The sequence below is a fragment of the Garra rufa genome, unplaced genomic scaffold (genome assembly GCF_049309525.1).
Source record: "Garra rufa unplaced genomic scaffold, GarRuf1.0 hap1_unplaced_002, whole genome shotgun sequence".
In the NCBI taxonomy this organism is placed as follows: Eukaryota; Metazoa; Chordata; class Actinopteri; order Cypriniformes; family Cyprinidae; genus Garra; species Garra rufa.
Window position 1 is genome coordinate 12,287,287 of NW_027394277.1, and position 23,148 is coordinate 12,310,434.

The window sequence follows — 23,148 nt, forward strand, 5'->3', positions numbered from 1 at the left end:
GATCTAAAGTAATGTTCCTATAATATTTCATAATAAATTCGTTTTTTGAAACAATGCTTCTGCTAATGCAAGGCTTCTTTAAAGATATGAACGCAATATGCAAAGTTTTGAACACTGGACAGCCTGTGTTACAAATAATGACTGTTTTGAGTTTTGTATCTAGAGTTTTGAAAAATGACTTTAAGGTTCAGTTTTTAGTGCAAAAAACTGTAGTAGCAGTAGTTTTATCATTATATTAAGTAATATTTCTGTCAAGTTAAACTGAACTTTTATTTTGACAGGTTGCGGACAATATTATGATAATACAATTATAATGTAGTAATTTTATTTCACAATTACAATTTATATAATGATAATTTTTGTTATTTTATTCTTGATATTAATAATAAGAAAATAAATACAAGTAACAAACTAAAGGACAAATACAATAAAACAAAGACAGATGAAATAAATAGGGCGCTATTCGCAAATTTCGTTTTATTTTTTCCTAATTCATTTAAATTTTTCTGGATTCCGTTTTTCCCATTTTTAATTTTTCTAGACTCTATTTTAATGGTTATATAAAAAAATATTAATCAAAAGCATGTCTAATTAATTGAAATCATGAAACATAGACGATTTAACAGCAATTTCTTAAAAGTTTAACAAAAGTTACATTTTAAGGCCCAACAAATGTTTTATTATTTTTCTTTTATTTAGTTTTAGTTCAAATTCTGTGAACCTGTTTTGTATTAATTTTCTGCATTCAATTTTAATAGTTTCATTACATTTTAATAATCAAAAGCATGTCTACTTATGCATGTTTGATCAGTTTAGCTTTCTCAAATCAAAAATAAAAGGCAAGTCATGCTGATTTTATGTCGTTTTATTTTGTTTTATATAGACATAAAACACTTTCTTAAAATAGCTAAAGAAAACAAACATGCGCTTTCTGCCGTCTCTGTCTTGAGGAGGAGAGCTTCACAAAAATGATCCGAAACTCAGCGAATACTTGCCTCACAGACATGATAAATATATCTACAGAATGCTTTAAATTACTACTTTAAAACAAAAGAATTCATGTAATAAAATCACGTTATATTGCGTAAAGTTAATTTGACAATTCCACCTACTACGCCCAAAAAATAAAAAAGTTTGTGGCATTCAACCTGTCTTCACATTTAACATGAAAAACGGCAATAAAAGTAGGCTTCAACTCAGTTAACTGGCTGATTTATGAGAAAAATAAAACAATGTTGGCAAAGTTATAGCCTTGTTGGCTTTTCTAAGGTAGGCTAAATGTTATGTTACTATTATTATTACTCACAACAAGTTTTATTGACGATTTCATGAGATATCGTTTTTATTATTTTTTTTAACATGCTTTTAAATATTTTTCATGTTTATGTTGTGCTGCAAATACTAAAGAGGAAAAGATAGTTGATTCACATGCCGCTTGTTCTGAGGTCAATATAGTTATCTCACTATAAATTGAGAATGTTAAATATTATTTCCAAGCATTTATACATAAATAAAACAGCTTGTGAATATAATTACGTAACGTTATGTACTAATTTTTTTGTATAAGGGCCCGGGGCTGACTTGCTACGCCACTGACTGGATCTCGCGATTCTGTCCATGTTTTCCGCTTCGCTTTAATCATAGGACCCTAAATAAACAGTGTTAATATGGCTCTTACCAAAATGCTTTCTTAAAGTATCAGTACAGTGCATTTAAAGCAGTGTATCACAATACCTTTTTAACAGCGGTATATCATGCAACAGTATCAATCATTTTGTATGTGTAAACACAAACAAAAAGCCTTTTTTTTCAGTCTCTGATGATACTAACACTGACCAGGCTTGTGCACAATTCAGAATTTCAGAATTGGCCACCATTCAATTCATAAGTTGGAATTTGAATTGAATTGACTCCGCCCCACAGGAAGTTGAATTTGAATTGGAGTTGGAATGACAGGAAGTGGAATTAAATTCATGGCAATTCAAAGACATTCCACACAGTCATACAACAGAAAGAATGTGTTGAATCTCACATACAATTACATTAATTTTGTAATTTAATAGCATAATTTCATTACACATAACTACACTGTAACCGATTTTTGTAATTTGAACAGTATTTTACTGTAATATCTACAGTAAGATACTGTAAAATGTATATACAGTATTTTACTGTAAACTGCAAAGGATTATGGGAAAATATATGATCACTACTGTAATTCTCCACTACTGTAAATCCGTTTACAGTAGTGAACTTGCCCGCGAAAAATTGACCAATGGCAAGGGAGATTTTTTTTTCTCCTGTTGAGAGGAAGTGGCGGTAAAAAGGACAAAAGAGAAATGTTGCATCAATAACTCGACAAAAAGGTTAGTATATTATTTCTGTTTTATGAAAAACTGAACAATTTTAATTTGTTTTCACTTGTTAACAGCAAACTAACAATATTCATCGTGTTTTTCATGTCGGTAGCCTTTTTTTTCTGACTGACGGCCGGGGCGCCGCCATAACGGTGAAAACATGGACTGGTGAGTAAATTAAGGTGACCTATATTAGTCGAAATAAACTTTATTTAAACTGAGAAACACGTTTGTATATTCGGCTGCCCTTTAATGCAAGTTAGTTCGTCTGACGAGCCCTTACTCAAGCTTAACAGCAAACTGAGGTGAAATACTGAGGTAAAGTGCGTTAAGCAACACCACTGTTTCTGTGGAGATTTTAAACTGTATTTTCAAGCCCTTCTTTTGCTTGTCATTTTCAAGTTTCTGGTCTGGATGTCGTCTGTAACGTCGGAGCGCGGAGGTGTATTTTGGATCTTCTTCTGTGAATGACTGCCATAGTATCGACAATAATGAACTGGTAAGCTAATAATGTCAGTAAGCCGAAGTTGACAAACTTAACGTTAGTCACAGAGCAGCATAATATCTTTTAAACGCTGCCTCTTTATAGCTGGCAAGGTAATTCTCTTCAAATGATGTTTAAGTAAGAAATGTGTGTATGAATGTCGTATGTAACTTTATAGACGGTCCCTTTAGTGACAGACGTGACATAAACAGCGCGCTAACATGAAACACTGAGGTAAAACTGAACACCGCGGTTAACTGCATCTTTTGTGTTTTATTTTCAAGTTTGTGGTCTCGTGGTCATGTCGTCTGCATCGGAGGTGTATTAGAGTCTTTTCTGGTGATTGCCGTCGTCGCAGTGCAAACAACAGGTGAGCTTCCCCTTTCATCAATTTAACTAAGTTAATGTTAACGTTACTAAATTAGCCAAATTAGCCACAGGCTGCTGTTCTCCACTGACTTGCAGAACAGGTTAACTTTTTAAAGAGAGTAACGGGCTAGCAATATATTAATATAACAAGTTTTGCTAATAAATATTATAAATGTTTATTTTATTAAAAATGTAGATTTTATTACTGTACAGTAGTTGTCTTTTCTGATCATAAACTATAGTAACACTAAAAGGGTGTTGTGACACTGTCTGTTACAGGAGATTTCTCCAAGCACTAACTGGATGCTTACCATCAAGGGCAGAATCATCATACAGCCAGCTGTCCATTTTACAGACATGCAGAATCAGGTAACCCAAAACATTTTTGTTTTACATTGCATTTACATTCATGCATTTTTCAGATGCTTTTATCCTAAGCAAGTTATATTGTATTTAAAGTACACATTTGAAAGGTATTTATTTCCGGGGAATGTTTTTTATTACCATGTCTTGTCACATCAAGATTGAGTTTGCATGCACATGCAAAATTATTTCTATTAAACCAGTATTTAAACAGCAAAATGCAGCTGCTTCAGGTATCTTTAACTTACTGTAACCTTTAAATTCATAATAGCAATCTTACCGTCTATCAATTTAGATTATTGTTACTGTAAAGCAACAATTAGAGATTTTTAATCATAGTAGGCTTATTATATGCACAGACTTTCTAGGAAACACACGTTTAGAATGTTTATATGAACAGATTGGTTAGCATTTAGCATGGTCTGTGGCAGACTTTTGAGTGTCAGGGCAACAAAATTCAATAAACAAGAATGTAATATTAAGTGATTTAAATCATGAAGAAAGTATTGTCTTTTTGCTCCATTTAGTAAAAACGGTTCTTAACAAAGCCATGTTGTGCATCTCTGCACACAGCAGTGTTTCATTACTGAATGAATTTACCTTTTTTAAACACCTAGAATCAGTGACTTACTGACCCATTCATAAAATTCTTTATAAAAAATTTCAAGAAAAAGTTTCTTCAGTTTTTTTTCTTACTACTGCGTTCGTATGTAGTATATAATTTTTTTTAAAATGCATACAGCACCAAGTTTGACAGTTGAGGCAAATTCTTTAAACACTGTTTTTCTTGTGCTTGCAGGTTTGTTCAGACAGTCAACCTTTGTGGCAGCAAATGCATTGACAGTCACAGATCAGATGGACTTCTGGAAAGAGGGTGCAAACAACAAGCATCAGCCTGAATCCCATTCTGCCGTTTCTCATCAGAGAGCTTGTCAACTTTGACTCAAAACTACTAAAATTTAACACAACACAAACACATTTTTACTGTATGATTTTATTTTATTTACACTACCAGACAAAGCTTTTGAACAGTAAGATTTTAAATGTTTTTAAAGAAGGTCTCTTCTGCTCACTAAGCCTGCATTCATTTGATCCAAAGTACAGCAAACACAGTACACTTTTGAACCATTTTTATTATTTAAAATAACTGTTTTCTTTTTGAATATATTTTAAAATGTAATTTATTGCTGTGATCAAACCTTAATTTTTAGCATCATTACTGCAGTCACATGATCCTTCAGAAATCATTCTAATAATTTGATTTTCTGCTCAAAAACTATTATTATGATGTTGCTGAAATTATTATAATGCTAAAATACATTTTTTTTTTCAGGTTTCTTTGATGAATAGAAAGTTCAGATAAACAGCATTTATCTGAAACAGAAATAGTTTGTAACATTATGAATGTCTTTATTATCACTTTTGATCAATTTAAATCATCCTTGCTAAATAATATCTTTCTATTCATCAAAGAATCCTGAAAAATCTAAAAATTAAATAATGTTTATCAGCATACTAGAATGATTTCTGAAGGATCATGTGATACTGAAGACGAGTAATGATGCTGAAAATTCAGCTTTGATCAAAGGAATAAATTAAGGCTTGGTAAGCAGAAGAGAATTCTTTAAAAAAATCTTAGTGTTCAAAAACTTATGACTGGTAGTGTACTTACTTATTTTTGCTTTTCAGTATGTGTATGTTTGCCATGATACAAAGTCTCTGTACTTTTAAAAAGAAAATGTTCAACAATTAAAAAGAATATTATCAGAACTAATGCTTATGAGTTATTGTGATTTTTATGGGGTTGGGGTGGTAAAAATCTTGAATTACAGTGCTGTAGGTTAATTGGATTGTTTTTACAGGTAAAAAATGTTTAAAATAAATGAAAATAAACTCTATAGTACTGATACTGTAATTGAAAATACAGTAAAAATACTGTAATTGAAGATGCAGTAAAAACACTGTAAATTAAATTACAGTAAAAATAATGTAAATGAAATTACAGTAAAAATACTGTAAATGAAATTACAGTAAAAATACTGTAAATGAAATTACAGTAAAGACCTTTTAGTACTGTAAATGCACTTACAGTATTAATACTGTAAACATTTTTACAGTAACTTACTGGCATCCAGCTGCCAGTAAGTTACTGTAAAATTTACAGCAAACTTTTTACAGTGTAGTCACTCCTCAACCCTGCATACATTTTGTTCCAACATATAGATAATGATCAAATTCTTGAAATAAATTACTCCCTCAATGTTTGATTAGTTTTCTTCAAAATGTTATTTTCATTTCAAAGTAATCAAATAACACAAAGTCGTTGTAAATGCAGTTGTCATTTATTCCAATGCAAAACTCATTGAGCAACACTGTTGCATCTAATTCTCAATTGTGTAGAAAAGAAGCTTTCAAACAAATGTCCACCTCAAATTGTTTGGCAACCATTAAATACTTGGTTAAAGCAAAGCTTCTGGGATATGGAGTCACGTTCCATTGTGTTCCACAAAATTACAATTCCAATAAATCAAACTTAATTATGTGTTCTGTGACTAGAGCTTTTAACATTCATTGCTGGGGGGAAACATTTCCTGTTAATGTAACCTGTACTAGTAGTTCAAACTAATATCATTTATAGAATATGTAATGAAATCTGACATATATTGTAAAGCTTTATTGTTAAACACTTCACTTATGTATATGAATTTCTTTGAATTTGTATTGAATTGCAATTCTGCTTCCTTTAATTCAAATTCGAATTGTAATTCTAGATCCTGTTTTTGACATCAATTCAAATTCAAGAATTGAATTGGAATTTAGGAGTCATTCTCAATTCAATTCTGAATTGTGCACAAGCCTGACACTGACTATGAAAAATTTAGCAAATTTACAACTATGAAGTAAAACAAAACTCCTAATCAACCCCTAATTCACAGAAATTCATACAGGTTTGGAACGACATGAGGGAGTTTTCATTTTTGAATGATCTATCCCTTTAAAACGCTTCATATTCAACAGAAAAGAGAGCAGAATAAATAATACTAGCATTGGAAAAAAAGTTGACAGGAGCCAGTCAGCAATGCCTAAAATACCAGCCGTTCAGTATGAACAGCCTCTCAGAAAGCTTTTAGCGTTTAGTGCGCTGCTGGAGCAGATGAGAGCTGTGCAGAGAAGGTTTTAACACGCAACCTTTGACCGTAACTCAAATGTGTGAATGCGAGATGTGTGAAGCTCCACAGTTCAGTTCAGTCAGCCTTTGCACAGACATCCCTTTCTACATGCAAACAGTGTGAACATCCAGTTGTCACCCTGAGGTCAAAACTGTCGGTAAGCCCACACACATCTGTAGGCTGAGGGTTACTCGGACTTTCAAAAGTCTTGGAGACGCTTTACTGCTTTGCTTTAGAAGACAGAATTTAGTCATGTGGAACATGACTATTTCAGCCGAAACAGTTTTGGAGGGTTTAAATCATTGACTGAAATGGTGACGTCTAAGTAGCACCTCTTTATTGGCACATTTTGACTGTGTTCCCTTACGAAAAAGAAGTTCATTCAAGTGTGCTATTAGTATACTTCTTTCGAACTTTAAAATAGGAAAGTATACCTTCAGTCTACTTTTTATGTACTTCTCACAAATTGAGTTTTATATACTTCTCAGGAATATACTTAAAATGACATTTAAGTATACTTGACTTAAACTTAGAAAAAGTCAAAATATATTTGAGCTATACTTGTGCTCTGAGAATCCGTGTTTTCATTGCTATACGCTAGGGTTTTCTGTACAGAATTTCCAAAACACAAGTAAAGAAGAAACCGAAACAAACAATGCTTCCACATGTAATCTAACACAATCATCAGACATAAAACAGCATCAAAACCAAAAATATGTAAAACTGTGTAATGATATATAACGAATATAATAAGAAAACCTACGAGTATACTTGCAGTATAAAACTACTAGACTGAGACTATACTTCAAAGTGTACTAAAAATGCATAAAAAATATTTAATCAGTATACCTGTAAGTTCACTTTTAGTATACTTGCAGTACAGACATAAATGTAAACTAGTTGTGTACTCAAAGTTTACTACTGTTATATTTAAAGTATACTTAAAATTATACTTTTATATACTAGAAATTGGGTCAATTTAGTCCCAAGGAGTATTGAAATAGTACACTTCAAAGTATACTACTAGTACAATGATATTTGTATACTTACTACATAAAGTATACTTAAAAATATACTTGAACTTTACTTAAGTATACTTAATAAAATAAAATTGGAGTATACTTATTTTTGGTAAGGGTTAGTGTCGATTTCATGCAAACAAAATGGATAAACTACAACAGGCTAATGTGTCAGCTGTGTGGATGCTAGGGCTGGTTAACAATATCAATTTCTCCATTTGAATAGATTTTCATTTTAATGAGCAGAGATCTTTTAGTCTATGCTATATTCAGAATAAACCATCACTAAACATTATTTGATATGAATAGGTAAGGCATGTTGAAAAAAACAGTACAACTTACTGAAATGACTCATGTAATTGCTCAGTCAGTGTTTTAAGTGTGAAAAAAAGTCAGTAAAACAGCTTGAAAACAACACATAAAGTGTACCTCAGGAAAGCATTTAAAGGTGCCATAGAATGCATTGAAACAATATTTTAAATTGCTCTCTGATATCTACATAGAAGGTATATGGCATAGGAAAGGGCAAAACATCTGCAGAAATGGTTTTACAGGTCCACTTACAACCTAGGATTTGTCCCTAGAATGAAATGCTCTGTTATTGCCTTATTTGGAAGGTTCCTGCATAATAATGAGGAGCTCTGCTCTGATTGGCTGTCTCACAGAGCGGCTCACTCACACAGCTGTAAGGAAACACATGGAGGAAATAAATATTTAATTACGGCCGCTTCATTTATTTAACTCTAGCCGCTGTTAATATGCGGTTTGTTGAATCTGCCGCTTTGAATCCGCAACATTTTTTTCTCTCACTACTGTGATGTACTGTATGTGCTCTGTGTAACGTTATACTGCAGCGAAGTAGTATAACATAAGAAGGAATTACCACACAAGTTTTGATGCTTTAGTGATGCTCAGGATCTGTAAATCATTGGCCATCATCAGTGCACTCATCTCTCCATTTATGTGGTAAGTAAAATCTTATGTACAGGCTACCGCTAGCATTAAGCTAACCGTGTCCCTTCAGTGGCTCGCATTATTTTACTGATGTGCTGACGTTACCGATGATTGGGCGATGCAAATGTTGGGGGCGTAACTATTTACGATCCCGGGGATGTTGCGTAATAGTCTGTGTTATGTTGGAATTGACCTATTTTTCGGGGGTCTTTTGCAAGCACCAGATTTATATAAGAAGGAGGAAACGATGGTGTTTGAGACTCATGGGATGTCATGTCCATGTACAGAACTGTTATTATTCAACTATGCCAAGCTAAACACAGTTTTCCATTCTATGGCACCTTTAATGTCCACAGAATTGCTAGTCAGCGTGAAAAAAAATAGAGAGATAATCGAGAGAGAAGCGTTTGCTAAATATATGCACTATAGACCAATTCATTGGGGGATGTCATTGACTCATGAACATTTCCTGCTTGCTGTCAAACTGTTTCAAAACAGTAACAGGAGGTGATTTAGTCATAACTAATGTTAACACAGCTGTCATAAAATGATTGTATCAAAATATGGACCTTTTTGGATGCTCAGAAGTTATGGAAATTAAAAATGTAAAACTGGAAATGCTGTATGACTGTTGCATTAGATTGTTATTCTCTTCGCATCCCTCAAAATGGTTCTATATTACAACAAGTTTTACATGACAGCCAGCCAACATTTAAATGCTTATATCTTAACAACGAATAAGAGTAGAAACATAAGCATATCATTGAAAAGCTTTTATGAAAACCACCTTATGTGCAATTTAAATGTTGACATGTAACTTAAATTGGAGGGTTAAATAAATGTGACCCTGGACCACAAAACCAATCTTAAGTAGAACGGGTATATTTGTAGCAATAGCCAAAAATACATTGTATGGGTCAAAATTATCGATTTTTCTTTTATGCCAAAAATCATCAGGATATTAAGTAAAAATCATGTTCCATAATATTTTGTAAATTTCCTACCGTAAATATATTAAAACTTAATTTCTGATTAGTAATATGCATTGCTAAGAACTTCATTTGGACAACTTTTAAAGGCGATTTTGTCTATATATTTTTTTTTTTTTTTTTTTTGCACCCTCAGATTCCAGATTTTCAAATAGTTGTATCACAGCCAAATATTGTCCTATCCCAGCATATAAAAGAAAGTAAGCTTATTTATTCAGCTTTCAGATGATGTATAAATCTTAATTTCAAAAAAAATTTACCTTATGATACCTTAAAATTTACTTATGACTAGTTTTGTGATCCAGGGTCACAAATATGATTAATTGCATACTTAGTAAATAATTTTAGGTTTTAATATTCAGCTAAATGAAACTTTAATTTCAGTTTTGGAAAAAAAAAAAAAATGTCAGTGCCTTACTACTTTTATGTTGCTTTTTGTCCTAGGTTTTTTTTTACCTTTTGTCAAAGGTATGTTGTCAAATGTTTTGTGCATTTTCCTGCAAGTTTCAACTAAAATATTTAGGCTTGGCATTTATAATAAATGTTTACTGTGAATTTGTGTTTGTTTTTTATATTTGGAATTAGAATTAGAATATACAGAATTAGAATTAGAATATCGCACAAAATTAGAATATTGAGGGAAAGTCCATTTATTTCAATACTTTGTTTCAAAAAGTTAAACTTGTATGTTATATTAGTTCACTACACACAAAGCGAAATATTTCAAGCCTTTATTTGTTTCAATTTTAATGATTATGGATTAAAGATAAAAAATAAAAAAAAACAGTATTTTACAAAATTAGAATATCATGACAAAGTTCAACATTGTAGGCTCCCTGTGTCCCAATCTAGTCAGCTAATTAACGCAAAACACTTGCAAAGATTTCCTCAGCCTTTAAATTGACTCAGTCTGGCTTAGTGGGCTTTAGAATTATGGGGAAAACTGCTGACTTGACAGTTGTGCAGAAGACCATCATTGACACCATCCATAAGGAGGAAAAGTCTCAAAAGGCAATTGCAAAAGAAGCAAATCTTGCATTCCATTTGGAAATCAAGGTCCCAGAGTGTGGAGGAAGACCGGAGAGGCACAAAAGTCAAGCTGCTTAAAGTCCAGTGTGAAGTTTCCACAGTCAGAGATGGTTGTCATCTGCTGGTGTGGGTCCATTGTCTTTTATCAAGTCCACAGTCAATGCAGCTGTCTACCAGGAAACTTTTGAGAACTTCATGCTTCCTGCTGCCTACAAGCTTTTCGGACATGATTTTTTTTTTTTCCAGCAGGATTTGGCACCTGCCCACAAAGCCAAAACTACCAGTACCTGGTTTAATAGCCATGGAATAACTGTACTTGATTGGCCGGCAAACTCGCCTGACTTAAACCTTATTGAAAATCTATGGGGTATTGTCAAAAGGAAGATGAGGGAACAGAGACCCCGAAATGCAGACGAGCTGAAGGCCAATATCAAAGCAACTTGGGCTACCATAACACCTCAACTGTGCTGTAATTAGTGCAAAAGGAGGCCCAACAAAGTAGTGAGGACATAATACAGTACATTAACACACTTTTCAGAAGGCCAACATGTGTTTAAGATCCTTTTTTATTGGTCACATGAAATATTCTAATTTTGTGAAATACTGGATTTGTTGTGGATTTTTTTGTCTTTAATCCACAATCATCAAAATAAAGGCTTGAAATATTTAATTTAGTGTGTAGTGGAATAATATAACATACAAGTTTCACTATTTGAAACAAATTATTGAAATAAATGGACTTTCCCCTCAATATTCACATTTTTTGGCACATACCTATAGATACATGTTTTTAATGCTTGTAAACGTTTCGTTTATTTTACATTATTTCTAAATTAAATGATAAAACGTGTCTCATACATCAATCGACTTGTACAATAATGCAACTTATCTCTGTCATTAAGTGCTCATAAAAAATAGATGATGGTACAAGAATTGAACTGCCATGTATGTACGTATGGGCTACGTATAGGTAAGTATAGGCTACAGTATAGTAGTAAGTGAGTGTCGATTTAGAATTTTAAACAAAACAAATCAAAGCTTCATTTGTCATAAACACATTAGGCGGCCCCTCACTTAATGTAAAAAGCTTGATGTGGCCCTCGAGTCAAAACGTTTGCCCACCCCTGCTTTAAATGGAAAGACATCACAGCTCTACCACTGGAGAAAGCATAACAGTCAGTTTGGATCACATGTGATCACTTGTGTGATTACCAATACATTAAAATACAGCCTTGACATCACAGAATTTCTGTGAAAGCTAAATCTTAAATCCGGCTCTAGTTTTAGCGCCTTTTAGTACCTTTGTAACCTTTACCTGAACACATCTGTTTCTCTTTCTCACCTGGTTTTCAGCACTGCTGATTGAGTGCTGGTCTAGAGCAACATCGCCCTCTATGCGCAGTTCTGGTTCGGGGTCCGCTATTGGAGCTTTGGGTTCGTCCTGGTTGTCCTTTTCCCGGGCCCTCTCCGTCTCAACCCCCTCGCCGTCTGAGCACTGCGAGCGGCGCTTTAGGAACGAGGAGAAGAGGCGGGAGAGGCCGCGACCAGCGGAGGTGCGCTGGCGCGGCTTCAGCTGCTGCTCCTCCTCCGAGCCCCCAGGGGGCGGCGAGGTGCCGGTGGGGCTGTCCTGAGCTGAGTCAGCGGGGCCTGGCTCCTGTGCAGCGGGGTCCTCCTCTTCCTGCTGCTGCTCGCACACCTGTTTCTTATGAACGCTCTCCGCCTCGTCTGTGGTCATGGCAGTCACTGGAAGATGAGACATTTTAGTTAAAGTCAGTAACTGTTGAAAGTTCAGATGGTATAATGTTTCCATGTCTCACAGTATGTGTCTGTCCCACTACCCACACTTGTGGTCTCAGCCACTTTCAGAAAAAAAAAAAAATGTACAGATAATGTACGGATAGTGCCCTTGTCATCCAAGATGTTCATGTCTTTCGTTCTTCAGTCGTAAAGAAGTTACGATTTTTTGAGGAAAACATTTCAGGATTTCTCTCCATATAATGGACTTCTATGGTGCCCCCGAGTTTGAACTTCCAAAATGCAGTTTAAATGCAGCTTCAAAGGTCTCTAAACGATCCCAGCCAAGGGTCTTGTCTAGCAAAACGATTGGTTATTTTCTAAACAAATTGACAATTTATATACTTTTTAACCTCAAATGCTCGTCATATATTGTGTAATCGGGATCAATACAGTTAGGGTATGTTGAAAAACTCCCATCTTGTTTCAAAATCATCCTAAAATGCCATTTTACCTATTTTGTAAAGGGGGTTTGATCTTCAGTTTGTAAACACTTGGTTGGCACTTCTGCAGCAATGTAGGACAATTTTGAAGTTGGGGAAGAAAACAAGATGGGAGTTTTTCGACATACCCTAACTGCATCGCAGAGATGAGACAGGATGAGCATTTGAGGTTAAAAAGTGTATAAATTGTCAATTTGTTTCGAAAATAAACAATCGTTTCACTAGATAAGACCCTTCTTCCTCGACTGGGATCGTTTAGAGCCCTTTGAAGCTGCATTTAAACTGTTTTTTTTTTTTAAGTTCAAACTTGGGGGCACCATACATATCCATTATATGGAGAGAAATCCTGAAATGTTTTCCTCAAAAAACAATTTCTTTACGACTGAAGAAAGAAAGACATGAACATCTTGGATGACAAAGGGGTTTCTTTCAGAACATTATTTCAAAAAACAAGCTTCAGAATCATTGAAGAGATAATCGCGATGCATCTGAGAATCTATTTTTTCCCCACCCCTAGTAAGAAGACAAGTGATCAAATACAAAGACAGCAAGTTTGGGCAATTTGATAGATCCCACATGTCTGTCAACACTTCTTGGGCTAATATTGCTTAAAATATTGTGTGACTTTTTTAATGGTAGGGAATGTGCGAACACAATCCAGCAAGACCAAAATATTACACTTTTGGTCAATATGTTGTAAACTTTCTAAGACTCTGCACTGCTGCCTCATTCAGGACATGGCGCCCCTGGCCATGTGCCCAAATGCACATATGGTTACTCAGACCCTGTACTTGGCATGTTCATGACAGTTCATCAGAGATGTGTTGATGTCCGATTAATGAGTCATTTAAATTTTAAATGTTGGACTGTTTCAACCCACAAAGCTGTCGGTTAGCTACACATGTAAAATAGTGTGTAGTCTTCTATTATAATATTTTATGGTGCTCTTTGTCTTTTTGAAGACTAAAAGCTTCAGTACCTATTGCAATTGCATTTATTCAGAATATCATGTTTTATGTTGCACAGAAGAAAGAAAGTGCCTAAAGTGATTTATAATTGTTAATAAACAATTTTAATTTGTTTATTGTGAAATAACTCTGATAAGCATGGTTCTGGGTTTCCATTCCCAAAAGCATCAATGCTTTCTTATGATACTTTTGGGAAACGCAGCCCTGTTTGAATCTGAAGTGAGTGTACGCTCTCTGTGATTGATTGGTTCTGATTGAAAATAGTTCTATCCTGCACAATTATTCGCTAACATAGATTATGTCTAATTCAATGCATATAAAGAAAAAATGACTCTCTTCATGTGATATTGATTAACTATATGAAATGATATACAGTCAAGCTCAAAATTATTCATACCCCTGGCAAATTCTGACTTAAAGTTACGTTTATTCAAGTTTGTTTTTGATTAGAAATGACAGACATCTCCCAGAAGATATTAAGCCGACGTACAAGAGGCATCATTGTGGAAAAAATTATTACTCATCTTTTATTTACATTTGAACAAAAAAGTGGCATGTCCAAAATTATTCATACCCTTCTCAATAATCAATAGAAAAGCCTTTATTGGCTATTACAGCAATCAAATGCTTCCTATAGTTGCTGACCAGTTTTTTGCATGTCTCCACTGGTATTTTTGCCCATTCATCTTTAGCGATGAGCTCCAACTCTTTCAGGTTAGAGAGTCTCCTTGCCATCACCCTGATCTTTAGCTCCCTCCACAGATTCTCAATTGGATTTAAGTCAGGACTCTGGCTGGGCCACTGCAAAACGTTAATGTTTTTGTCTGCTAACCATTTCTTCACCACTTTTGCTGTGTGTTTTGGGTCGTTGTCGTGCTGAAATGTCCACTGGTGCCCAAGGCCAAGTTTGGACTATTTGGAATGGTATAGAACTTTGGATTTTGCCATAGACTGTGACAAAGGGTATAAATAATTTTGGACATGCCACTTTTTGTTCAAATGTAAATAAAAGCTGAGAAATATTTTTTTTTTTCCACAATGACGCATCTTGTACATTGTCTTATTTTCTTTTGGGAAAAGCCTGTGTCATTTCCGGTCAAAAAAAAAAACTTGCTGGTTGAATAAAAGTAACTTTAAGTCAGAATTTGCCAGGGATAGGAATAATTTCAGGCTTGACTGTAAATATATCCATTATCTGCCACATATGGTTACTCAGACCATGTGCTTGCCATGTTCATGACAGTTAATCAGAGATGTGTTGATGTCTGATTACTAATTCATTCAAATTTTAAATTGTGGCCTTTTTCAAAGTTGTCTTCTATTTGTCTTTTTGAAGCCTAAAAGCTTTAGTACCTATTAACTGCAAATGCATTTATTCAGAATATCATGTTTTATGTTGCACAGAAGAAAGAAAGTGCCTAAAGTGATTCTTTTTTTTTATCACTCCTGCAATCTAGGTGTAAAAGAGACTTTGTGAGTGGACCAGACACAGTGAGTTCAGCAAAGACAAGATGAGAGCACTGCCACACAACTACAGCCCTCTGTACATCTCCAATGAACCCTGAAGAGGTTAACAAAACAAAAACAACAACTGAATGGGCCTCTCACACAAAACACATGACAAAGTAAATCTTGTATGTTCTTTTAGAATACAACAGTCTATTTTGAAATAATCAGTGACGCCATATCCAATTATGACAAGACCAAGCTTTCAGTGTTAAATCTAATCCACTGAGATCACAAAACCACCTCATCTTCAGTAACGGTGAACCGGCCTGCCTCAGGCCTGATGACATAACAGCAGATTTACACACTGAAGCATTATGGGTAGGTGGTCTTTAAAGTAGCTGGTTACAAAACCCGATTCAGCTTGAGGTCAGCTGTGTCAGTGTTCACTCATACATTCAGACACAGTGATGAGGCTTGAGCTCACCAGTAATGAACTTAGTGTTCAATCTAACATCCATACTACGGCAACTGCAGAGCCCCTAAGACATGGTGATAGAAAAATATATTTCATTGCTTTTGTGTTCTCTTCCAAAAATGTTTGATTCCCAGAGAAACTTTGTGTTTACTCCCTAAACTTTTGAATTTATTTCGCAAAACTTTCATTTGCACTTCCGCCACTGGCTCTGTTCCTACGGCTCTCAGCCTCGCCCTGCTGGCCACAAATCTGAGACTATATTTCAATGCTTTGAAACTTTATTTCAATGCTTTTGAAATGTTCAATTGCTTTTATATTTCAATGCTTGTCAAAAGGTTTCTCAGGGGAACAATACTTTGGCAAAAGAACACAATAGTTTTGTGAGCAAACGCAAAGTTTCTCAAGGGAAAACATTCCTTTTGCAATTGGACATAAATTTGTAAGCGAACGTAAACTTTTTGCAAGCGAAAGTAATGTTTCACTGTGAATGCAATAGTTTTTCAAGTGAACGAAAAAAAATAGGCTTGGTTTGAAAATGACTACTGGACTTTTTACTGGACGAAAAATGCTGTGACCGCACCTTAATTCCTATATTATACAAGGATCTAACTGTATATGTCTTGCTGCTGTGTCCTCTGTATATGTCAGCATCGCCCTGGACAAACACAACAAGCTGATCACACAGTTGCTGGGAACCAGCTGTACCTGAAATACATCAAAGGGAATCACTGAAACTACAAAGAACATGATCTCACCAAACAAGCTCTCACGCTGTTCTGCTGTCCCGCACAGATTCTGACTAAACCATCTGAGTAAGCGTGTGTGATACAGACAAAAAAACTGATATCTTGATATTTAATGGGATTTTTTTCGAACGATAATTAAACAATATTTTGCCGAGTGTGTTTTTGTGCAGGTGGCAGCAAGTGTCTGTTTTAATGAGTGATTCATTGCATCATTCTTTCAAACCATTCATTCAAAAATGGCTGATTTATTTACATACAAAGCAAGTGACTGTACGAATAGGGATGCACCGAAATAAAAATTCTTGGCCAAAGCCGAAAAATATTACACACTGGGTTGAAAGCAGATTACCGAACACAGTTTTTCGTGTTTTCCCCCCATGTATTTTGCCAGGTTTTTTTTTCACCATTGCATAAATTAAATAGCCAATATTTGCTTTTTAAAGTTTTGTCTTGCTTTTCAAAGAAGCAAAGAGAACAATTACAAAACAACAATTTAAAAATATTTACTTAACACTGAACATTTTTTACATTTTGTAGACATTACAGCCTACCAGCAAAGCACAATTTAACTTAAAATTAATAAGTTAGTAAAATAATATTCTTTGGCCATTTTTAAGACCCCCTTCTTGAATCAGGCATGTGTTTTTAATGTACAAATAAATCAGCCTTGCTGAGCAAAGGAGAATGTTATAACAAATGCATTAATAGAGCCGTTGTAATGATTGTTATCATTATTTTTGTCTTACTTTTTTTTTTATTACAATACTAACATTTATGAATGTTGACTTCTATTTTGGCGGAAACCCGGAATAAGACCTCAGTACTACTTTTTGCTGACAGCAGCAGATATATGAATGATTCAGATTTTCCTTGTGCTTTAGACTTTGAACCCTGGTTAAGGAGCTTGTGCAACGCTGTCAGAATAAATACAATGATTCATTCAAAATCTAATACATTCAGGAACAAAACACTGCTGTAAGGAGACGCAGTGTGTTTCATTGCGGACGGTGAAAGTACTTTGATTGGTCTTCCAAATGAGGACAGTGTTTAATCAGTTATATTTACAACAGTGCCAGCTGTACACAACGGGTTAAGGCTATAAAGTAAGGGCAATTCCAATGTTGCAAGGAAAGTCTGCACTTAAGTACTTTTTCATATTTTAAAGAATTTGCTACTGACTATTCAAACGTGAGTTTTGAGCTGTGTAGAGTAGTGCTTGTTGTTTTTCGTTCTACGATCAGAAATGCAGACATGGTGTTATGTTTACATGGCGCAACGCATAAAAAGAGAGTATGAGTCATTATAATCAGTAGTTATGTCCCCACTGGATGCAACAAATGCCTCGTTTATAATGGGTTTTATTGTTTCTGTCTCGTCGTGCTGAGAAGCGGCATCACAACATGGTAAAGGGGCGTAACATTTCCTTCACGCGCTTGAGGTATTCGGCCAATCACAACGCACCAGATAGCTGGCCAATCAGATAACACCTCCCTTTTTTATCAACAATGAGTTTTGTAAAAATTGAAGAGTTTCAGAAAGGCGGGGCAGAGAGGAGCAACAATAATGCACAGTATGTCGAAAATAATATGTTTTTTGAACCTCAAACCGCATAAGCACATCACATTACACCAAATACACAAAATAATGTTCTTTTTAGCAACATCAAATGACCCCTTTAATTTGTTGATTTCTCATTTTATAGTTGGCATATAACGTGGTGTATTAGTATTCATTTTGTTAATAAAAGTTCTATAAGTTTGACTTGTGTTTTGTTGTTGCTTGAATTGAATCAATGGCAAATTGCCGGTAATTTGAAAGTGAAAGTAAAATTTGCACGGCACTTTAAGCTAATTAATCGAGAAGGAAAGGGAGGAAATAGGGAAAACTCAAACAAACTAACTTGTTTTGGGCTTATTTTTAAATGAACTAAATGTTTTTGTTATTACATAGGTACCGTTGAGTATCAGCACCGAATTTCATGTACCGATACCAGTACAATACCGGTTCAAATGTAAAAGGTATCCTATCACACTCCTGGGGCTAATATGGGCTGATGGGACTGACTTGTTGTCACCACAATTTAAAAAAGATGTTTTTTTATTTTTGCATGGGGATGACTATCAATAAAGTCAATGATTATTTGCCATTCTAGTTGACAGCACACAGACAATCAAATAAAAACAGACTCACATAGCGCCCTGTTTAATCATCTCCACACACACACAGGTCTGCTATTCAGCCATCGTTCTTTCTCATTCACCAGCAAACTAATTACAAAGCCTCATTATGAGGGTCCAAGTTTAAGCACATGCAGTCTCTTGAGAACAGACTGGACTAAAGAAGACTGCCTCATTCATGCAGAACGTCTGCGTCTGTTTGAGTCAGAGTGTTTAATCAGCTAATCCGGCTCTTAGATGCATTTAACCTCCCAGTTACAACAAATTGCACTTTCTTCTCAATAAATCAACAGGTCAAGGAACTCTCTTTGTCATTAATGTGAGTGAGTCAGCTTTGAAATGTCCTCACAAGGACAGTAAAGACTGAAATCACTTACATCATGTGGACCAGCCAGCAGTCCTCATGGGGAAAATAACTTAAAGGGTAAGTTTCAGCAAGCTTTGTGCTGTTACAATGCTGGTAGTTTATGTATATGTTGCCTGCACCAATTTTGGCCAATATTTGGTATTTTTGGAAATTATTAACATTGGCCAATACTCTTTTAATTAACAAACTAGTAATTACAAGAAAGCAAAACATTAAACCTCCCATTCTGAAATTAAACCAAACAGGAAGTGAACTTCTCAACTTCTCCATTTATCTACTTAAAGTCCTCAACAACCACACTCCCCACCCAGTATCTGCTCAAATACCTGAAGCATTCAGCTGCAAAAATACATACAAAATAGGTACTTTACTGCAAAGAGTGTGTCTTGCAGTGCCTTTTTACTTTGCCAAAGATTCTCACTTTTAAGAATTTGATCTACCTGCTTACATCTCTACAACAGTAGACACTGACCCTACAGCAAACACAAACACAAACACAAACACACACACACACACAGTGCTCTACTAGAGGATTTGTGAAACTCTCAGAAGAACCGGCCCACGTTTCCTCTGACCTGAGAGTCAAATGATGACACATACTGCAACCTGCCTACAAACACACAGTGCATGATGGTGCCATGATGGTTTATGACTTTTGAAAATGTTATTTGAAGTAAAACAGGGCCATTCCATGTCAAATCAAGCAAATTTCAGAAACTTCCCTAGCTAAACAATATTTTTATGAAGAAAGAAAAACAGGTAACACTTTATTTTAAGTACCAATGTAACCAGCATGCATATTACTAGCTTATTTTTTTGTGAATTAGTACAACAGTTCTTTCTGGTCCTTGAATCTGATTGGCTGAGAGCAGTGAGATATTCTAGTGATATCGCAACTCCAACTGTTTGCGTTAGGGATGCACCGAATGTTCAGCAGCCGAAATTATTTGCCTAAAAATAGCAAAAAAAAAGCTCTTTCTGCGTTCAGCCGAATAAGCGAAAAGACTAAATAAATTATACCGAACAATGACGTGACACGATCAAATAGAGGCGTGCACTAATGCAGCAAACATGTCAGCAGTTTGAAAGCTTTTAAAACTGTTCGAGAAAGACGCAAAAATCATTACAAGCACCGAGCTGCGCTGAAACAGCGTATTGAGAATCATTCATAAATCTGCTGCTGTCAGCAAAAAGTAGTACTGAGGTCTTCTTGCGGGTTTTCGCCAAAATAAGTCAACATTTATAAATGTTAGTATTGTAATTGTACTGTTCTTTAAAATAAAATAAAAAAGACCAAAATAATGATAACAATCATTACAACAGCTCTATTAATACATTTATTATAACATTCTCCTTTGCTCAGCAAGGCTGCATTTATTTGTACATAAAACACATGCCTGATTCAAGAAGGGGGTCTTAAAAATGGCCAAAGAATATTATTTTACTAACTTATTAATTTTAAGTTAAATTGTGCTTTGTTGGTAGGCTTTAATGTCCACTAGAATGTTAAGAATGTTCAGTGTTAAGTAGATATTTTTAAATAGTTTTGTAATTGATTTTTCTTTTTTTGAAAAGCAAGACTGTAAAAAAATGTAAAAAGCACATTTTGGCTATTTGATTTATGCAATAGTGAAAAAATGGGCAAAATACATGGGGGGAAAACACGAAAAAGCACATTCAGTCATCGGCCTTCGGCCCAGTGTTTAATTTTGTTCGGCTTCAGACAAGAATTTTCATTTTGGTGCATCCCTAGTTTGTATCACACCATTTGCATCATGACTTGTGTCATGGCCCAAATCCACTATAATTTTATAAACAATACTGTTTTTGTGTCACGGAATGTAGTTTTAAGAGTTTTTTTAAGACTTTAAATATGCGGTTTGTTAATAATAAAAACGTCTATTTAAATGTCTCCAGGGTGTCAGAGGCCATTCAGTGCTCACGAACCCACCAAAAGCAGCCTTACTTTTATTTTTCAACAACATCGTATAAGACGCAGCCTACAAATGCACTGAGCAGCGCTGTCATCGGAAACCGCCCTCAACAGATGAAAGGATAGTACAACAAAGATATCGCTTTCTATTTCTATTCAAACTATTGTTTTATTGTGAATATGAGATTGAGCTGAAGAATGAATGCTGTATCAGATGCAGGTAATCACACTTCCTCAGTCCATCTCTCTCATAATACAGTGAGCTTGTAATACAGTAATACCATAAAACTTTTAATGAAGCAACTCAACATTCATTCGTTACTAGTTCTAAAGTGATGTTTTCGAATTAGTAACGAAGACTTGTGCTCAACCGTTAAACTGTCAAACTGATATTTAAATCTGTGGCGGAAGGAAGTAGTTCAGCACAAAATAGGGTTTTTAAAGACACTCCTATTTGACTAGTAATATGCATTGCTAAGAACTTAATTTGGACAACTTTAAAGATTTTCTCAGATTCCCGATTTTCAAATAGCTGTATCTCGGACAAATATTATCCTATCATAACAACCCATACATCAACCAAAGCTTAGTTATTCAGCTTTCAGATGATGTATAAATCAAATCTCAATTTAAAAAAAAATGCACCCTTATGACTAGTTTTGTGGTCCATGGTCACATTTATGTTGAACTGGAATGACCTGTAATTTTATTTCAGTTGAACAAAATAAATAAAGTGGCTAGAGTTTGTAATACGACTCCAACAGTAATGTGGTTTCTGTTAACTAAACACAACATTGGGTGCTTCAAGTTTGAATAACTTGGTTGATAATGATGGGAGTGATCTAGTTTTGTATGTGCATCAGTTCCTGATTTGAGAGCAGCAGGTGCAGAGCCCATTTTTTCCGCCCTAGAACTGTCTTGTATTCAACGCTGTGTCTGTAGAAAAGTGTTATAATTCAACCCATCTCATTTTGCTGGCCTGGAGGAACAGGTGAGCAGAAAGGGTGTGTGGATGTCTGGAAGCTTCCTGTGACATAATTCGGCTCGTCTGCAATTACAGCAAACAAACACGAGTGTCTTTTTCCCGCAGGCTGTCCAATATCTCACTCAAATCAACGTCAGCCTTTCTAGAGGCGCTGTCACACCGCTAATATCCTGTTCACTGCCAATATGAGGCCTGTCTACATGCATTTGTGTTTTACGATGCTTTTGTACGGCGGCTATTAATGGAGCGGGGTGGAGGAAGGAGGGGCCGAGGGCGTGACGGCACGGATTTACTGAGACAACAATGACTGAAACAAACACACCGAACTGAGACACAGACGCATTAGACATGCTCAAGCCCTGAACCCTGCCTGATCATCAAACAACACCAACGCTGAGTTTATCAGGACATCAGTCAGACACAAAAGGAAAAATTAAAGAACAACTAAAGAATGACAAAACTGTCAGGAAAAAAAACAATCAAAGTTCAAATAACATACAAATAATACAAAATAATAATGTATAAATAAAAACATGGCATTAATGAACATTATAAAACAAACAAACAAAACAGACATACAAATAAATAACCAGTGACAGAAAAAAAAATTATATTAAAAGTAAATAAAAAATTAAATATATTATGAATGAATAAATGCAAGCAATGGCAATTAAAAAAAATAGTAATATATTTAAACAAACAAGTAAGAAATGTAAATTTGTATTAACCAATGTCTTTGCTGCCGACCTTCGATGATCCAATTCATCCATACTAATAAGCAAAAATTACTCAAGATAATCTAACATTTGTTTTCTTTTTTTATTGCTGAAGAGTTGACATTTTTTCTTCTGCGGTCTACTGTACAGACATGAATTTACTTTTCTCTAAGCCTGAGGCTTTTGGTGTGAAAAGGCTTTTACATTTGGAAAAAATAGAATTTTTTATATTAAAAACAAACAAGCAAGCCCTGTCCAAATTAAAAAGTAATGCAAAAGTAACGTAACGGATTACTTACCATAAAAAGAAACTAAGTAACCTAATTAATTGCCTTTTCGGGAGTAACTCAATATTGTAATG

General features: G+C 34.9%; 1 protein-coding gene across 4 annotated transcripts in view; it reads right to left on the reverse strand.

The window, feature by feature from the left end:
* LOC141305430 (protein 4.1-like) overlaps window positions 1–23,148 on the reverse strand; it is a 91,651-nt gene that overhangs the window by 49,858 nt on the left and 18,645 nt on the right. For all 4 annotated transcript variants that reach the window (XM_073832534.1, XM_073832533.1, XM_073832532.1 and 1 more), the window contains exon 2: window positions 12,077–12,477. In XM_073832534.1, coding sequence (XP_073688635.1) covers window positions 12,077–12,469 — 393 coding nt within the window. In that variant the 5' untranslated portion in view covers window positions 12,470–12,477. The remainder of the gene's footprint in view (window positions 1–12,076; window positions 12,478–23,148) is intronic.